The 13204-nt window shown below is 50.5% G+C and overlaps 1 protein-coding gene across 1 annotated transcript in view; it reads left to right on the forward strand.

Moving 5' to 3' along the window:
• The window catches only part of VPS53 (VPS53 subunit of GARP complex), a 61222-nt gene extending 48698 nt beyond the window's left edge, over positions 1-12524 (forward strand). The window contains exons 19-22 of the mRNA XM_084299836.1: positions 4507-4576; positions 5789-5926; positions 9142-9246; positions 9585-12524. Coding sequence (XP_084155962.1) covers positions 4507-4576; positions 5789-5926; positions 9142-9246; positions 9585-9755 — 484 coding nt within the window. The 3' untranslated portion in view covers positions 9756-12524. The remainder of the gene's footprint in view (positions 1-4506; positions 4577-5788; positions 5927-9141; positions 9247-9584) is intronic.
• Positions 12525-13204: the final 680 nt, after the last annotated feature.

A 13204-nucleotide genomic window follows, 5' to 3' on the forward strand; every position in this document is an offset into this window, starting at 1 on the left:
GTTGAGGGTGAAGTCCAAACTTGGAAGCTGTGTCCAAACCCAAAAGTCTCTTTTTTTGGGAATACGCATTGAACTCTTTCCTGCTTTCCTGAGACCAGTTGGGCTCTGCATGCCAGTGCCCCATGAAAAAGCCCTGGGAAGAGCTGGCTGGTTGTGTACAACCGGTTGCATGGGGCTGTCCTGGTAGAGGCTTGGGAGCAGTACCACACGTATCGCATGTCACTCTTCAAAACACTTAAACATTTCATTCATCTCTGATAAGCTAATCATCCTGAAATAAACTGCATGGCCTGGCAGTTACTGTGTGGGTTTGAGACCAGAAGTTCAGTTCCTGCTTCAGCAGGAAAAGATGCAGTAGGCTCTCGTGAGAACCGTTAGCTTTCGCAGCGGGGAGGCTGGCCTGAGAGCTTCGTACCCCTTTCTATCTCTGGGTACTCATTAGTTTGCATTAAAGAGCAGTTACTGATAAATCATATTATGACATTGCCCATAATCACTGTTTGAAATACTGTCCCAGTCGAAATTTATTGCACTTAAGCCTTCTGTGTGGTTACGCTTGAATTTTATATCGCTAACATGGTGATAAATAATATAAAAAAACATTTACTCAGCTGTTCATAGCACACTCTTAATACCTCAGCTTAGTTGTCTCCCTTTTAACTTTATTGCTAAGCACATACCGAGTAACCTCCGGGTAAAATACCCAACTCTCACATTCAAGAAGCGTTGAAACCTAAACTGAGGGCCTTCCTCAGGGCTTGCTCTATGGAAGATCACAGAAACCTGCAAAAAAACTACTTAAAAATCTTTTTAATAGTACTACCTCCCTGATGGGTGGCACATGAAGATTAAGACACAGTCCAGAATTGAATGGATTGCAGATCAAGTGCAGAAGTAAAAATTTGGTTGCAGGAGAGCAATCCCTAAATACTGGGATTTTGCCAGACAGTGTTTAGAGTTCTGTGCCACTTGCTTTTCAGGAAAGCTATCAGAGTGATAAGAGTGCATTATCTACTTAAAACCCTTCTGATGTTTTAATGTGCACAAGTATTTGTGTGCTTGAGGCTCTGAATTCTTATGGAATATGCTGGCCTGTCTAATATAAATACCTGGCTTTTTGTGTGCTCCACCACGCTGAAAATCCTTTTAACAGGCGTTGTGCTCCTCTGTACATTAATGCCTGTGTCTCTGAACTGGCAGCCACTTCTCAGCTCTAATGGCTTGTGTGTAGGGCTGGTATTGAGTTACAGGACCACAGGGGAGAAGGCATTGAAAGTCACTAAATTTAAAGCTGAGGGATCCGAGCCAAGTCTGGGAGAAGAAAAATTGCCATCCGAAATCGCATCAATCCTCTAACCTGATCTGTCGCTTTTGCTTAGTTGTGACCAACGTGCAGCCCTCGCTCCTCTGAACAGCAAGAAGCAGCTGAAGCCACCGACGTCCTGGAGGTGCTGGCAGGCTGCTGAAGGGCTCTGCTCCCCTGCACCCTGGGCCTTATCCTCTGAAATCAAAAAAACCACAGCAGTGTGGGGCTGGGGCTGCTCTGCTGGGGTGCGTGTGGGCACTCGGTGACCTGACCTCGGGGACGAAGAGCCGAGAGGCAGGAAAAACAAACAGCTCTCCCCTTGCCAGAACAGCGGGGCGTTAATCACAAACAGCTCAATGCGCTGGGTGACTGCACTGCACCTCCCTGCGACCGCCCTGGCCTTCGGATCCAGCTCAGAGCGAGAGGAGTCGGGAGAAGGATTGCAGTGAGGAGGCTCCCGCTGGTTTTCTAAGCCCGGGTGAGTCTGCGAGGGCTGGCCACCGCCTCGAGGGCGGCGTGAAGCAAACAGTGACACCAGGATGCCTGGAATGATATCCTGGAGTAGCTCATCTCCCGCTGGGGAGACAGCTTGTGGTTGCATCTCTGTCTGCCTTAGCGAAGCGTTGTGTTTAATGCATCATCAGCGCAGGGGATAAAGAAAACACAGGCTTTGGCAGAGCCACACCCTCGGATGGAAGCCTCTCAGATGCTGGGGTTTCTGTGCTTTAGGTTCCTGCCCCGCCTCGCGCTGCTTGATTTTTACGCTGGGGACTTGTCTGCTTCTATGGAGAAGATTTCGCTGGATTCCGTTTTATGGCTGAAACTGCAAACGATTTCTGGCATCCAGTCGAGCTCCGTGGATGTGCAGGGAGTAAAGGCATTCAGAGTACAAAACCGTGCGCGCAGCCTTTACCGCTGGAGACGCACGTACCGCTCACGTCAGGATCGCCTGCGGTACGCTCCGAGAGCCAAACTTCGAGCCCAGCCCAGGCAAGAAACCCGAGCAAATTTTTCACTTAAGCGCAACTGCTCTCGATGGTCTTTGCTAGACAAAAAAAAAAAAAAAAAAAAGCCTCAAAAAAACAGAGCAGTCCTTGGATCTGGTGTTTTGTCTTGTCTGTCCTGCCGGAGTCGAGAAGCTGTTTCCAATAAGACACCGTGAAATAACAGGCGTGCAGGGATGGAAGGTCGCTCTACCCTGCTGCAGTGCTTGTGGGTGGCCATCCTAAAAGGCCTGGGAATTGTTTCAGGCAAGGGAGGGCTGTCTGTGGGAGACCGTGTGGTTATATAGCACAAAAAAAATAGAAAAAGAGGAGAGCAGGGGGGTTCCTTTGCCTGCCAGTCTGCCACCATGCAGCACGAAAGGCTCTCCCTGTTTCTCCTGCACAGCATGAGCGTTAGCTCTGTGCCTGACCCTACACAGAGAGAGAGCTGGACCCCCATGCAAGATCAAAGGTACAATTAACCTCTTGTGCTCTTCCACTCGTAGCAAGCTGCTGCCTCCAGAACTGCTGGCAATTGTTCATTTTGCAGGACTGCCGAAGCTCCAGCTGTGCTTGGCACTCTCTAATTGCCCTCTGGGAATTATTTATACACCTGAAAAATGGACTTGTAAGATAGGTTATGTCTCTGCTTTAATGCTTTAGTGCAAGAGGAGACGGGGCTTGTTTTCCTCCTCTTGCTTGGCTTTTGTTGCCAAGGTCGTCTCTCTGGTGGCCAAATTCAAAGCTGTTTGGGGCAGCCCAGTAGCTGGTTCTCAGCAATGATTTGAAATTGTTCGACTTGACACCTCTCCAGGAAAAGATGATTCAGTGAGAGAGGTCGTGGCTGTGTCTGAGGGAAGGAGCCTTTGCTTGGAAAGATTCTTTGTTGAGCCATTTCTTTTGATTTGCTTAGCAGCTTGGCACGCTCCGTGCCTGAGTTACGCTTTTGTCATTCTTTCATGAGAAAGGGGTGAAAAATAAAAGCCCTGGCTTGGAAAACAGGTGGCAGGACAAACAAGATGCTGTCCATGCTCCCTTGTTCATGGAAAGGAAACAGCTCAACAGATGCAAGGGGGAACCACACTGAAATTAGATCACCGTAAGCAGCACCTCGTTCAAGAGGACAAAAACCAGACCAACTTGCAAGAACTCGGGACAGAGAAGCCAAAATCCAAGACCTGCCACCAGATCATGGACCCTGGAAACAGCGTGAGCCCTGCAGGTGTTCAACCAGCAAAGGCCATGTGGAAGAGTCAGAGTATGTCATAAAAGCAAAGTAAAAGGAAGTAAAACAGTAAAAGGAAGACAACAGGATTGGTGTCATGGTCCTGACAGATGGCTCACCCCTTCCAGAGGGGTTTGCTCTGCTGCCTCTGACTCCTCACGCTCACTTCTGGGTTTTCCTGGGGCTGCAGCTTTTTAGGGCAGGAGCTTGTCTGGCCAGCCCCCCTGATAAAAGGGAGCATCAGCTTTCCCACTGAAGGGCGAAGCTACCACAAAGCCTCGTATCAAGAAGCAAAAGGCTAAAACCAAAGCTGATGTTCTGGAAGACGTTGCCCAAGGTGATGAATGTTGGGCTTAGCTTCTGCCTTTGCCAATTTCTGCACTGTTGTGTGTGTCATTTAATAATCTTTGAGTCTAAAGCCCATGTCAGTAAAAGAGGGTAATGGTGTTTTCCTTTTCACAAAGCTTCTCATCGCCCTGATTGTGTTGGCTAGGAGCTGTCTGGAAGAGTGCCGCGCTGTGCGAATGGCCAGGGCCCAGCAGACCTCCAGCCTTGGCTGGACCTCAAGTCCAGTCTGTAGTGTGCATGCTATGGAATTACTAGTATGCAGTGAAATGTAGGTCCTGGATACAATCAAGATACTTCCACTCCATGAGTAGCTGCACAAATCTTGGTGTGTTGCTGTAGTTGTCATGTGCAATAGTTTGCTTGTTCTTGAGCTTGTACTGTAGCACTTCACGTGTACTCTGTAGGAATTTATGTACGGAGTATGTATGCAACTTCTCAACTTTAAGATCAGCATAGATATAAAAAAAATAAATCAGTTACGATTCTTTCGCATTCAGTATTCTTCGTGTGCCCAGTCAGATGGAGAACCGTGCACTTTGTCTCTGTGGAAAGCTGTGCTGTTCTGTTCTTGTGTGCTTTGTTGCCACAGAATATTGTACGACTCCAAATGCTGACATTTGTGTCATTCTGTGTCTCCTCTGCAGCTCCTTCATTCCCAAGTTCATTAACCACCTCTTCAAGTGCAAACCCATTAGCATGGTGGGAGCAGAACAGGTAAGCAAGCAGTCACGTTGGCAGTAGTATTTCACTTCTGTGCTCAAAAAGTAAAAGGGTAAAAAGGGGCTGAGAACTGTTACATGGCCTGAATTTGGTACAGCTGAGTGCTCTCTGGTTGTCTGGAAATTGCACAGTCAGTGTAAGGCACCAGGGATACGTTCTGGTGGAGGACAGGGTTAAAGCAGGTGTGAAGTGGTCTGGCCACAGTTGACCCTGTAAGGTGGGAGGGAGGTCCTAGGCACCTTCCCAGGCAGCTGAGCTCTGCCTCTGCCAGTCAAAGCATCAAGAGCACCGTAACAACAAACCTCCGAAGCACGTGCCTAATGTGTCATGGTGAGATCGTCTTCACTGTGCTCATGGAAAGGAAAAGCAAGTTGCTCATGACAAACGACTGCAAGAAGCTCCCGTGTCCTTTCCAGACTGTTGCTTTTACATCCCATTTTTCTCAAAGTAGGTAATCGCTCAGTCCCTTTGCTGCTACTTTCAGATTTCTAGCCCTCACCGGTCTTTTCTCACCTCTTTAAACACACACAGTGTAATCAGAAGGGTGCAGTATTTGGGGTAACTTGCTCTACGATATTCTAACCCCCAACACTTCATTATCAGGCTGTGGTTGAGCACTCTGCTGAATTTAGCTGCTCCTTGCTGCTTGTATAGCTGCTGGTCTGGTAAAAACCAGCATACAGCAGGCTGTGAGCTTCGTGTGTCAGTGAGCACAGGATATTGCTTAGTTCTGTGTTGCAGTTCTCTTTAAAATAAGAAAAAAATCAAGTGGTTGAGTAAATGCAGAAATCCTGATATAATTGCTGATTAGCTGCAAGAGAAGGTAAGATGTTAATTCGTTTGACCTTGATATTTAAATAATGGCACACCTACAGGTAATCAAGGTGTTCCAGTTTATGCTGTCAAAGGGAAGAGGACAGAGAAATCCGCCTGTGCCAGGTGCTTTGCAGCCACAAGTCACTGCAAGCAGAATCAGCAACTCTGTCAGAGTCAGCAACTGGTGCTGATAAATAGCCGTGGGGATAAACAGCCGAGGGTGATCTTGTCTCCTTGAAGTGCCGTGACAAGGGTCAGTTCCTTCTGCAGCCCCGTTACCGGGATGTTTTCAGCGTGAGAAGCGTTATACTTTTAAGCCTGTTGGATTACAGCAGCTAAAGCAGCCTGGTTTACAGGGCCTGGCTAACGGGGTGCAATTTGCTGTTGCAGCTGCTGCTGGACACCCACTCCCTGAAGATGGTTCTCCTGGATCTGCCTTCCATTGGGTCCCAGGTGGTGAGGAAGGCTCCCGCCAGCTACACGCGGATAGTGGTGAAAGGCATGACTCGGGCTGAAATGATCCTGAAGGTAACTCAAGACTTTTGATAAGCTGCCAGCCAGACTGCTGGGCTGGGAACCGGAGCGAGCGAATTCCAGGGGGCCCTTCCTTTGAACGCAGCGTTGCAGAGCGCACGTGAATGTATGCGTGCTCGTAGGGGTGTGCTGCCAGCTGTTCTAGAGACCTGGCTGATTTGCCTTGGTTTTGCTGCCGCTCCCTTTTAACGTAGCCTTTGGGTTTTGGTCCTCGTTTTTCAAGATAACTTGAGCGCTCGAGTTCTGCTTCCCAAAAGAGTCGGGGCACCAGACTTCCTTGGGAGCTCGTGAAAATCAGAGCTAACATCCCTAAGTGTCTGCCTCGGGGCAAAGCCTCCAGTTCAGGTTACTCCAGGCCTTTGTGCAGACTCCATCACGCAGGGGAGCCAAGCCGTGCTTGAGTCACCTGTTTACTGTCTAGTGTAACAGCCAGTGCAAACATGTCTGGGTTACTGTATTCACCAGAGTCCTTTTTCATTTTCCAGACCTGGTGCCTGGAAAATGACCCAAAAGCAGTGTGTTGTCTTCATAAAGCGTAACAAGCAAAGCGATCTCCCTGCCTCCCCTTCCCCCCTGCTGTTGTCTCTCTGAAATAAGAAGTCAGGCTTGATCCCAGGGGAAGCCCTGGGAGCTTTGCAGTTGTGCTCTGCCGGGCAGGGGCTTGTCCCCCACTCGCTCTCAGCACTGTGGGGATGTGACTTGGTGGCACCGGTGTCAGGCGGGGTGGCCAGGCAGCAGCAAGAGCCTTGCACAAACCACAGCCAAGGCAAGGAGGGGTTGGACCCGATGGGGTTGGGCCCGGTGATCTCTTGAGGTCCCTTCCAACCCCTACAATTCTGTGATTCTGTGGGTGCAGGGGCTGGGTTCCCGCTGCTCACTGTGGCTCCCTAGGCAGTGTCACCATTCAGTTTGCTCTCTGACTTCATAAATTAGTTCTGAAATTCTCTGCTTTTGAAATAAAATGACTGAGGTGTTAGTGGATGAGTTAAAGCAAGTCTAAATTTTTGTAGAAATGACCTGGAGAAAAATTGCTTTTTATTGCTAACAGGAGCAGGAAGATGGGTGCCTGCTGCATACACGATCAGGTCTTTCCTTGAAGCTTGCATACACAATCAGGAAAGCAGTGGAAGTAATTTCTGTCCCCTTAATATCACCCTGGCTTCATCGGGGCTGACATGAAGGCAGCATAGGAAATGGATTGCTGCTGCTCAGCCCTCAGCCTCGGGCAGCGAGCGGTGGAAGCGTGGCAGGTTCACAGGCATCAGCAGCACGGGTGCCTTTTCAGACATCCCATCCTTGCCGTGCCGCTGCATAAAGCACTTCTGCCGGCCCCAAGTGAGGGCTCAGTGTCAGAGCAGGTAGTAATTAAACAGCGACACGCTCACAGCGTTGGATGCTCCACGGAGAGATTTTTACAAAATAAAACCTGCCCCATATAATCGGCAGGCGAGCAGGCTGAATGCTCATGGAGGAGATCTGTTAATCGTAGTGGCTGAACGTGATTGCCCAAAGTCTGGGCAACCCACAGCCCAGCATCTGGGGCTAGTGTCAGCACCAGCCTCTTGGTTATGGGGTAGAAGAGCCTCTCAGAAGTGCCCGTTCGTGCTGAGCCACCGGTATTTCTGCAGGACAGTTTGTCTGCAGGAGCCCAGAGCTGGCTGTTTGTCTTTGCCCATTCTGTTTGCCTTGCGGGTCGTCTCTTTCTGTCGGTGCTCGGCCTGACTCTCTGCTGCTTCCAAATTGTCCATTAAAGAGTCTTTTTTGTAAGAACTCTCTCACTCCATCAAAAGTACGGGCTAATGCCCTCCTCCTCGGGGTTTGCAGGGCTCTCCTACACAGTACAGAGGCTGTTCAGAAGCAATGCTGTGCTGCACGCAGTGCCACCACACAGTGCTGCGTCCTTGTACCAGCGCAGCTAATTCAGTGGGAGCATCGTTAAGCCCGTAGATGGCACAAACAAATTATTTCATTGAAGCTGTAGAAAGCGCAGATGCGAGCAGGGAGGAGGGAATCTCAGCGCGCACGTCCCGCAGAGCTGTTTCCTTTCTCCTCTGGCTCCGGTGTCTGAAGTTCCAGCTTTTCATCTTGGCATACGATTTTTACAAGGGCTGTAAATTAAGGCTTTATAAGCGTACACACGGCTATGATGTTTCATTGGTCTGAAGTGCAGCGAAAGAAAGAAACGTCTCGGTGACAGAATGCAGCGTGGGGTGAGATGGGTCAGTGGAAACATATGGAAACGTTTTCAGAGACAGGGAAGAGTCTGGTCCCGGGCTGTTCCTGCCCTACATGTGCATATGTACTTCCCAGAGAGGTGCTTCTGTTCCCGAGCATTACCTAAAGATGTTCTTCATGGAGCTCACAGCTCGTGTAGGGAAAATACACCAATGAGTAAGGAATCATCTTCTTAGCTCCAAGTCCCCATTTTAATTTTATTCCTGACTTGGCTGTTTTTGGGCCGGGGAGGGTCAGAGCTCCAGGGCAGAAGGCAGCAGGGGTGCACGCTGCAGCCCAGCCTCCCAGAGATGTGTGCAGGAGGGGCTGCACCCGAAGCGTGTAGCAGCTGGGAGCACCCGTACAGCCCTGAAGCAGCTCACTCTGCCCCACACTTCTGTTCTAGGGAGGGGAGGAAGCATCTGCAGGAAGAGCGCTGTCAGGGTGTCCTGTGAGATGCTGTGTCTGTTCTGCTTCTGCACAGGAGGGAGGCACAGCTGAAGGGAGGCTCTGGGCAGCCTCCAGCTGCCTGCTGCCCGATCCCCCAGTGGGGTTGGGGCTCCCGAAGTGCCCCCTGCCACCAGCGCTGCCTTTCTTCCCCAAGCAACCACTGACTGCCCAGCAAGGCTTCCCCATGCAATGAGATAAAATCTTGAGCTCTGACAACACGCTAGTGCCTGCCAGCTGACGAGCACACAGACAAAGTCCTGCTGCTCTTTGCAACGCGGTGCACAGCTCCTGCAGCACCTCGGTCTGAGAGCTGCTGGCTGGGCAGGAAGAGACCCCGTGCTCTTCTCTGCTCCTAGGCTGCTCTTCACTTTGCTATTCTTCCCTCACATTTATCTCTCAGTTACTATCAGCACATAAAACATCTTTCCTGTTCCTTAAGCATTTTATTTTATGACAAACCAGTCCTGCTGTCGCTCCTCTGCCTGAACTGAGCAGTGGCTTTACCTCCTAAAAGTTGTCTGATTTTTTTTTTCTTATCTTGGCAGGTGGTCATGGCTCCGCACGAGCCCCCGGTTGTGTTTGTTGACAATTACATCAAGCTCCTTGCTGACTGCAGCACAGACACTTTCCAGAAGATACTGGACATGAAGGTTAGGATCAGTCCTGTACGGAGATTGCTGGGGAGTTTTTCAGTAGAAATATAGAGGGGTTTGGGAGTGGGCAAAGCACTCTTTAAGGCAAGTGTATCCTCTGTACTCTGAAAGTGTCTGGAGTTGCTAATGAAGAGTATTTCTTCAGTTCATTTACCTTGCTTATAGCTGTGCTGGGGCTGAGCTCAGTTGCCTCTGGATCACCCAGAGATCTGCGCTTGGTGGGCAAACAAACGATCGAGGTTTGAAACAGGCTCTGCCGTGGCTATCATCGTGCACGCCTGCTCCTCAATCAGGGATATCTAACCTCATGGCTTCACTGCTCTTTGCTCTCACAGGGCCTGAAGAGGAGCGAGCAAAGCAGCATGCTGGACCTCTTCCGCCAGCGCCTCCCGGCACCACCCTCTGGAGCAGAGAGCAGCGGCTCCCTCTCGCTGAGCGCTCCCACGCCGGAGCAGGAGTCCTCTCGGATACGGAAACTGGAGAAGCTCATCAAAAAAAGACTCTAAGCCCGCAGGAGAAAAGGCTGTTGCTCAGGACTAGCTCCAGTCGCTGGGAGCAAAGCTCTTCGGACTTCTGTTTTACAGAATGCTGCTGCTGAAAAATTGGTGTCCCGTGATTGTCGTGCCCTGTGACCCGTTAACCATCATACACCGTGGCACTGCAGCTCTGCTCAGACTGAGGGAGAATCTGACCAAGGTGTTCGCCTTTAGGTAGCTTAGCATGAGTGAAACCCCATGTGGTGGAGAAAACAGGTACCTGGAGGTCAGCAGCTGCAGAAATGGTTTGGGTGGATTCAGAGGATATCTGGCTGCGATACGCTTGGCATCCCGGCCATCAGCCCAGCCAGGCTCTGCTGCTGCAGCACTAAGGCTTTTGCCCAAGAACTCGGTGTTACTGCTCACTCCCTGCTTTCAGAGCTGCTCTTCTGTTTCATTATTTATTCTGGGGGGAGGGAGGGCGATAACAAAACAAACAAAACTAAAAGGAGGAGGAAAACCTTTAACAGCTGAGCTCCAGGCATCTGCAGTGAAACCACTGGAAATGCCCAGTGCGGGTTTCACCCCTGCTCCCAGAACAGGCACACACAAACCACCAGGAAAAACAGCAAGGCAGCTCCTTTTCAGAACAGGGGGAGAGGGCTGAATGAATGAAAGCCTTCTGAGCCTTGCCTGATACCCTAGAGGCCAAACTAAACGCTACGGAGCCCATCTCCAGCTCCTTGATATTTCCGTCGCATGTGCTGGGCTCACCCCTGTCCCTGATGGGAGTTCCCGTGCTGCATCTCGCCCTCCATCCACAGTGGGATAAGGGATCAGTGTGGTAGGTTCATGGGATAAGCGTGGTACGGTACCAGCCCTGGTTCTCATGCCAAGGGACATGGCCAGAGCTTGGGTCTGCCCCTGTGGCCCCTTTGCTGCCCTGCACGGAGAGATGCTGGAACTGTTGGAGCCTGCAGCTGCCAGGGCCTCTTCCCGGACAGGATGCTTACACAAGCCTCAGACTTCAAAGGCCTTCTCCTCCTCCTCCTCCTCCTCCTTTGAGAGGGGAGAGGAGAACCAGAGGTGAAATAATTCAGATAACCTGGGCCTCCCTTCATGGGGGTCCAGCTCACGCTGGCACCCATCCACAAAGCCAGCACAGAGCAGGGTCTGGCCTGGGGTGTGTGGACATCAGCATCCCTCCCCTGCCCCTTGTGTAAGCCTCCCAGAGGAGTTTCAGGCAGGGACATGTCATCTCCTCGTTAGTGACGCTGGATTTCTTCCTAAACTCCTCTGTGTGCTTTTCTTGGGAGGCATATGCCTGATCGGTAAACAATTGAATCCCACATGGATTTAGGGGCAGATAAACCAGTTGTGCCTGCTTTATTTTAACTCAAGCTTCACTCGGATTTGCAGGAAATAAAAAGTCATGTAACAGTTTGGGAGGTGAGGAGTGATCGCGCTGTCAGACGCCTTCTCGGGAGGGCTCCCCCCACATAAAGTTGGGCCTTAGGACTATGTTTTTAGAGGGCTGTGGTCACTCTGAATTTTAGTATTCACTGTAGCACATAGGGGACGGAGGAAGGGGTGGGGCACACTGCAGGAAAATGAGCTGTGTGCACCCAAACCCGGAGATACACCAGAACTCGGGGGGGGAAATGAGAGGTTCCTGTGCCTACCTGGTTGCGTTTTGGTTCTGTCCCAGGGCAGGGGGCTGGGCGGTGGCAGGGTTGCAGGCTGCACCCCTTCCCTCTCCTCGGCTGGGTGGTTTTGGGAGGGCAGAACTCATGCCTGGCTCGGTAAAACCCTGTACTCCTTCTGCACAGCCAGCAAGTCAGCCTGCACCCGAACAGTCAGAACTTGAGCACGGGATTCCAGCAGAAAGAATAAATCAGCAGAGATGAAACCCTCACTAGTCAGGTATTGCTAACACCCAGCTGCTGCTGCAGGGAGGTGTGAGCTAACAACTACACCCACACCATCTCTTTAGGACACATTTTCAGGGGTCTCCCCAGCCCTGGACCCTGGCTGCAGTGATGCCCCAGCAGCAGTTACGAGGGACGGCAGTTTCTCATCACTCCAGTTTTACAAATCTCCCCAAGTCCAACATTGCTTCATTAATTTTTTTTCTCCGGATTTCACGTCAGGTGACAAAAGAGGGAAGGGTGTTGGGAAGAGCGTTGGGGTTGTGAAGAGCCTTTCCCAGAGGACGCGCTATCTCGCGGTGCGCGTGCAGGGTGGCTCACACGTTATCAGATACAACAGCAGGGGCGGAGGGAACATGGCTTTGCAGAGATTCCTTATTCCCCAGGGGGGCTAAATAATTTATTTTAGATTAATTTTTTTTTTTTCTTTGCTATGACTCTGGATGATTCTCTAACTAAATTATGAATAGCTGAATATGATGTTCAAGTTATCGTCGCATATCTTCCCCTGAAGGCTTCTCCTGTTTCATTATCTGCATTTCATTCTGGAGATAAGAAATAAAAGAAAAAATGAATTTTTAGTTTCAACCTTTGAAGACTTACAGTCAAGTTCTACTTCTAGAGGGCAACTTGGCAGTTTTCTACTTTCACTTTTAAGGATGTCATCCCCCTGACTCCTGGGTATTTATCAGATTTGGCACGTCTGTCTGTGTGTATGTTAGCTTTTGGGGATTTACATCTCTGTGGGATAAAGGAGAGGTTTTTTTTTCCTGTATAAAATGCCACTTCTAATGTTTTTTTGGCCGAGGTGTAATTCTGGCTGTACGTGGGACTGTGACACTGCAATGAATTAAATGGTTGCTGACGTTTAGCTGCTGGGCGTTTTCTGTCCGACTGCCCCACAACTGCAGCGGCTGGGACGGGGCCGTGCCGGACCTCTCCCAGAACACATCCCGGGCAGGGAGCCGCTGCTGTCTGCCTGCACTTCCCTCTCGTAGCTCTTCTCTCTCCTGGCTTCCCCACCTCAGAGGCTTCTGTAGCTCCAGCACGGGCAGCATTGGCATTTACAGCAGCTCCCGGCACCGTGGGGGCAGTCTGGGAGAGCTGACCTCGTGCCCGTAAATAATGGGATCATCTGTGATGAGTAACTGCTGGAAAGATTTCTGAGGGATCTCAACTTTTTCCTCTGAAATTAATTAGGAGGTAGGGCCTTTTTTCCATAGGATACATAATGCTGGAGGAGTTGCTTTAGCTTGGAGAATCTGTGACTCATTTGCTTTGCTCCCACCGCTCTGCTGGTCCTGCCCCCTCCATCGTCAGGCAGGAGAAAGCCTGCGTGAGGTGACGTGGGTGTTTATTTCTTTCACCAAATTTTACAGCGATGAATCTTGAGCAGCCGAGTGACGACGTCTGAGCCTCCCCAAGCCTTTCTCTGGTGCTGCGGCTTGGCAGGTGGCAGGATGCTGTGCTGTGGCCGTGCTGCTCTTGGGACGATGAGCTGGAGCCTTCGTGCTTGGGCTGTGCCTGCGAGTTGCTCAGCAAAATGTGTTC

Source organism: Netta rufina, assembly GCF_964035555.1.
Source record: "Netta rufina genome assembly, chromosome: 21".
In the NCBI taxonomy this organism is placed as follows: domain Eukaryota; kingdom Metazoa; phylum Chordata; class Aves; order Anseriformes; family Anatidae; genus Netta; species Netta rufina.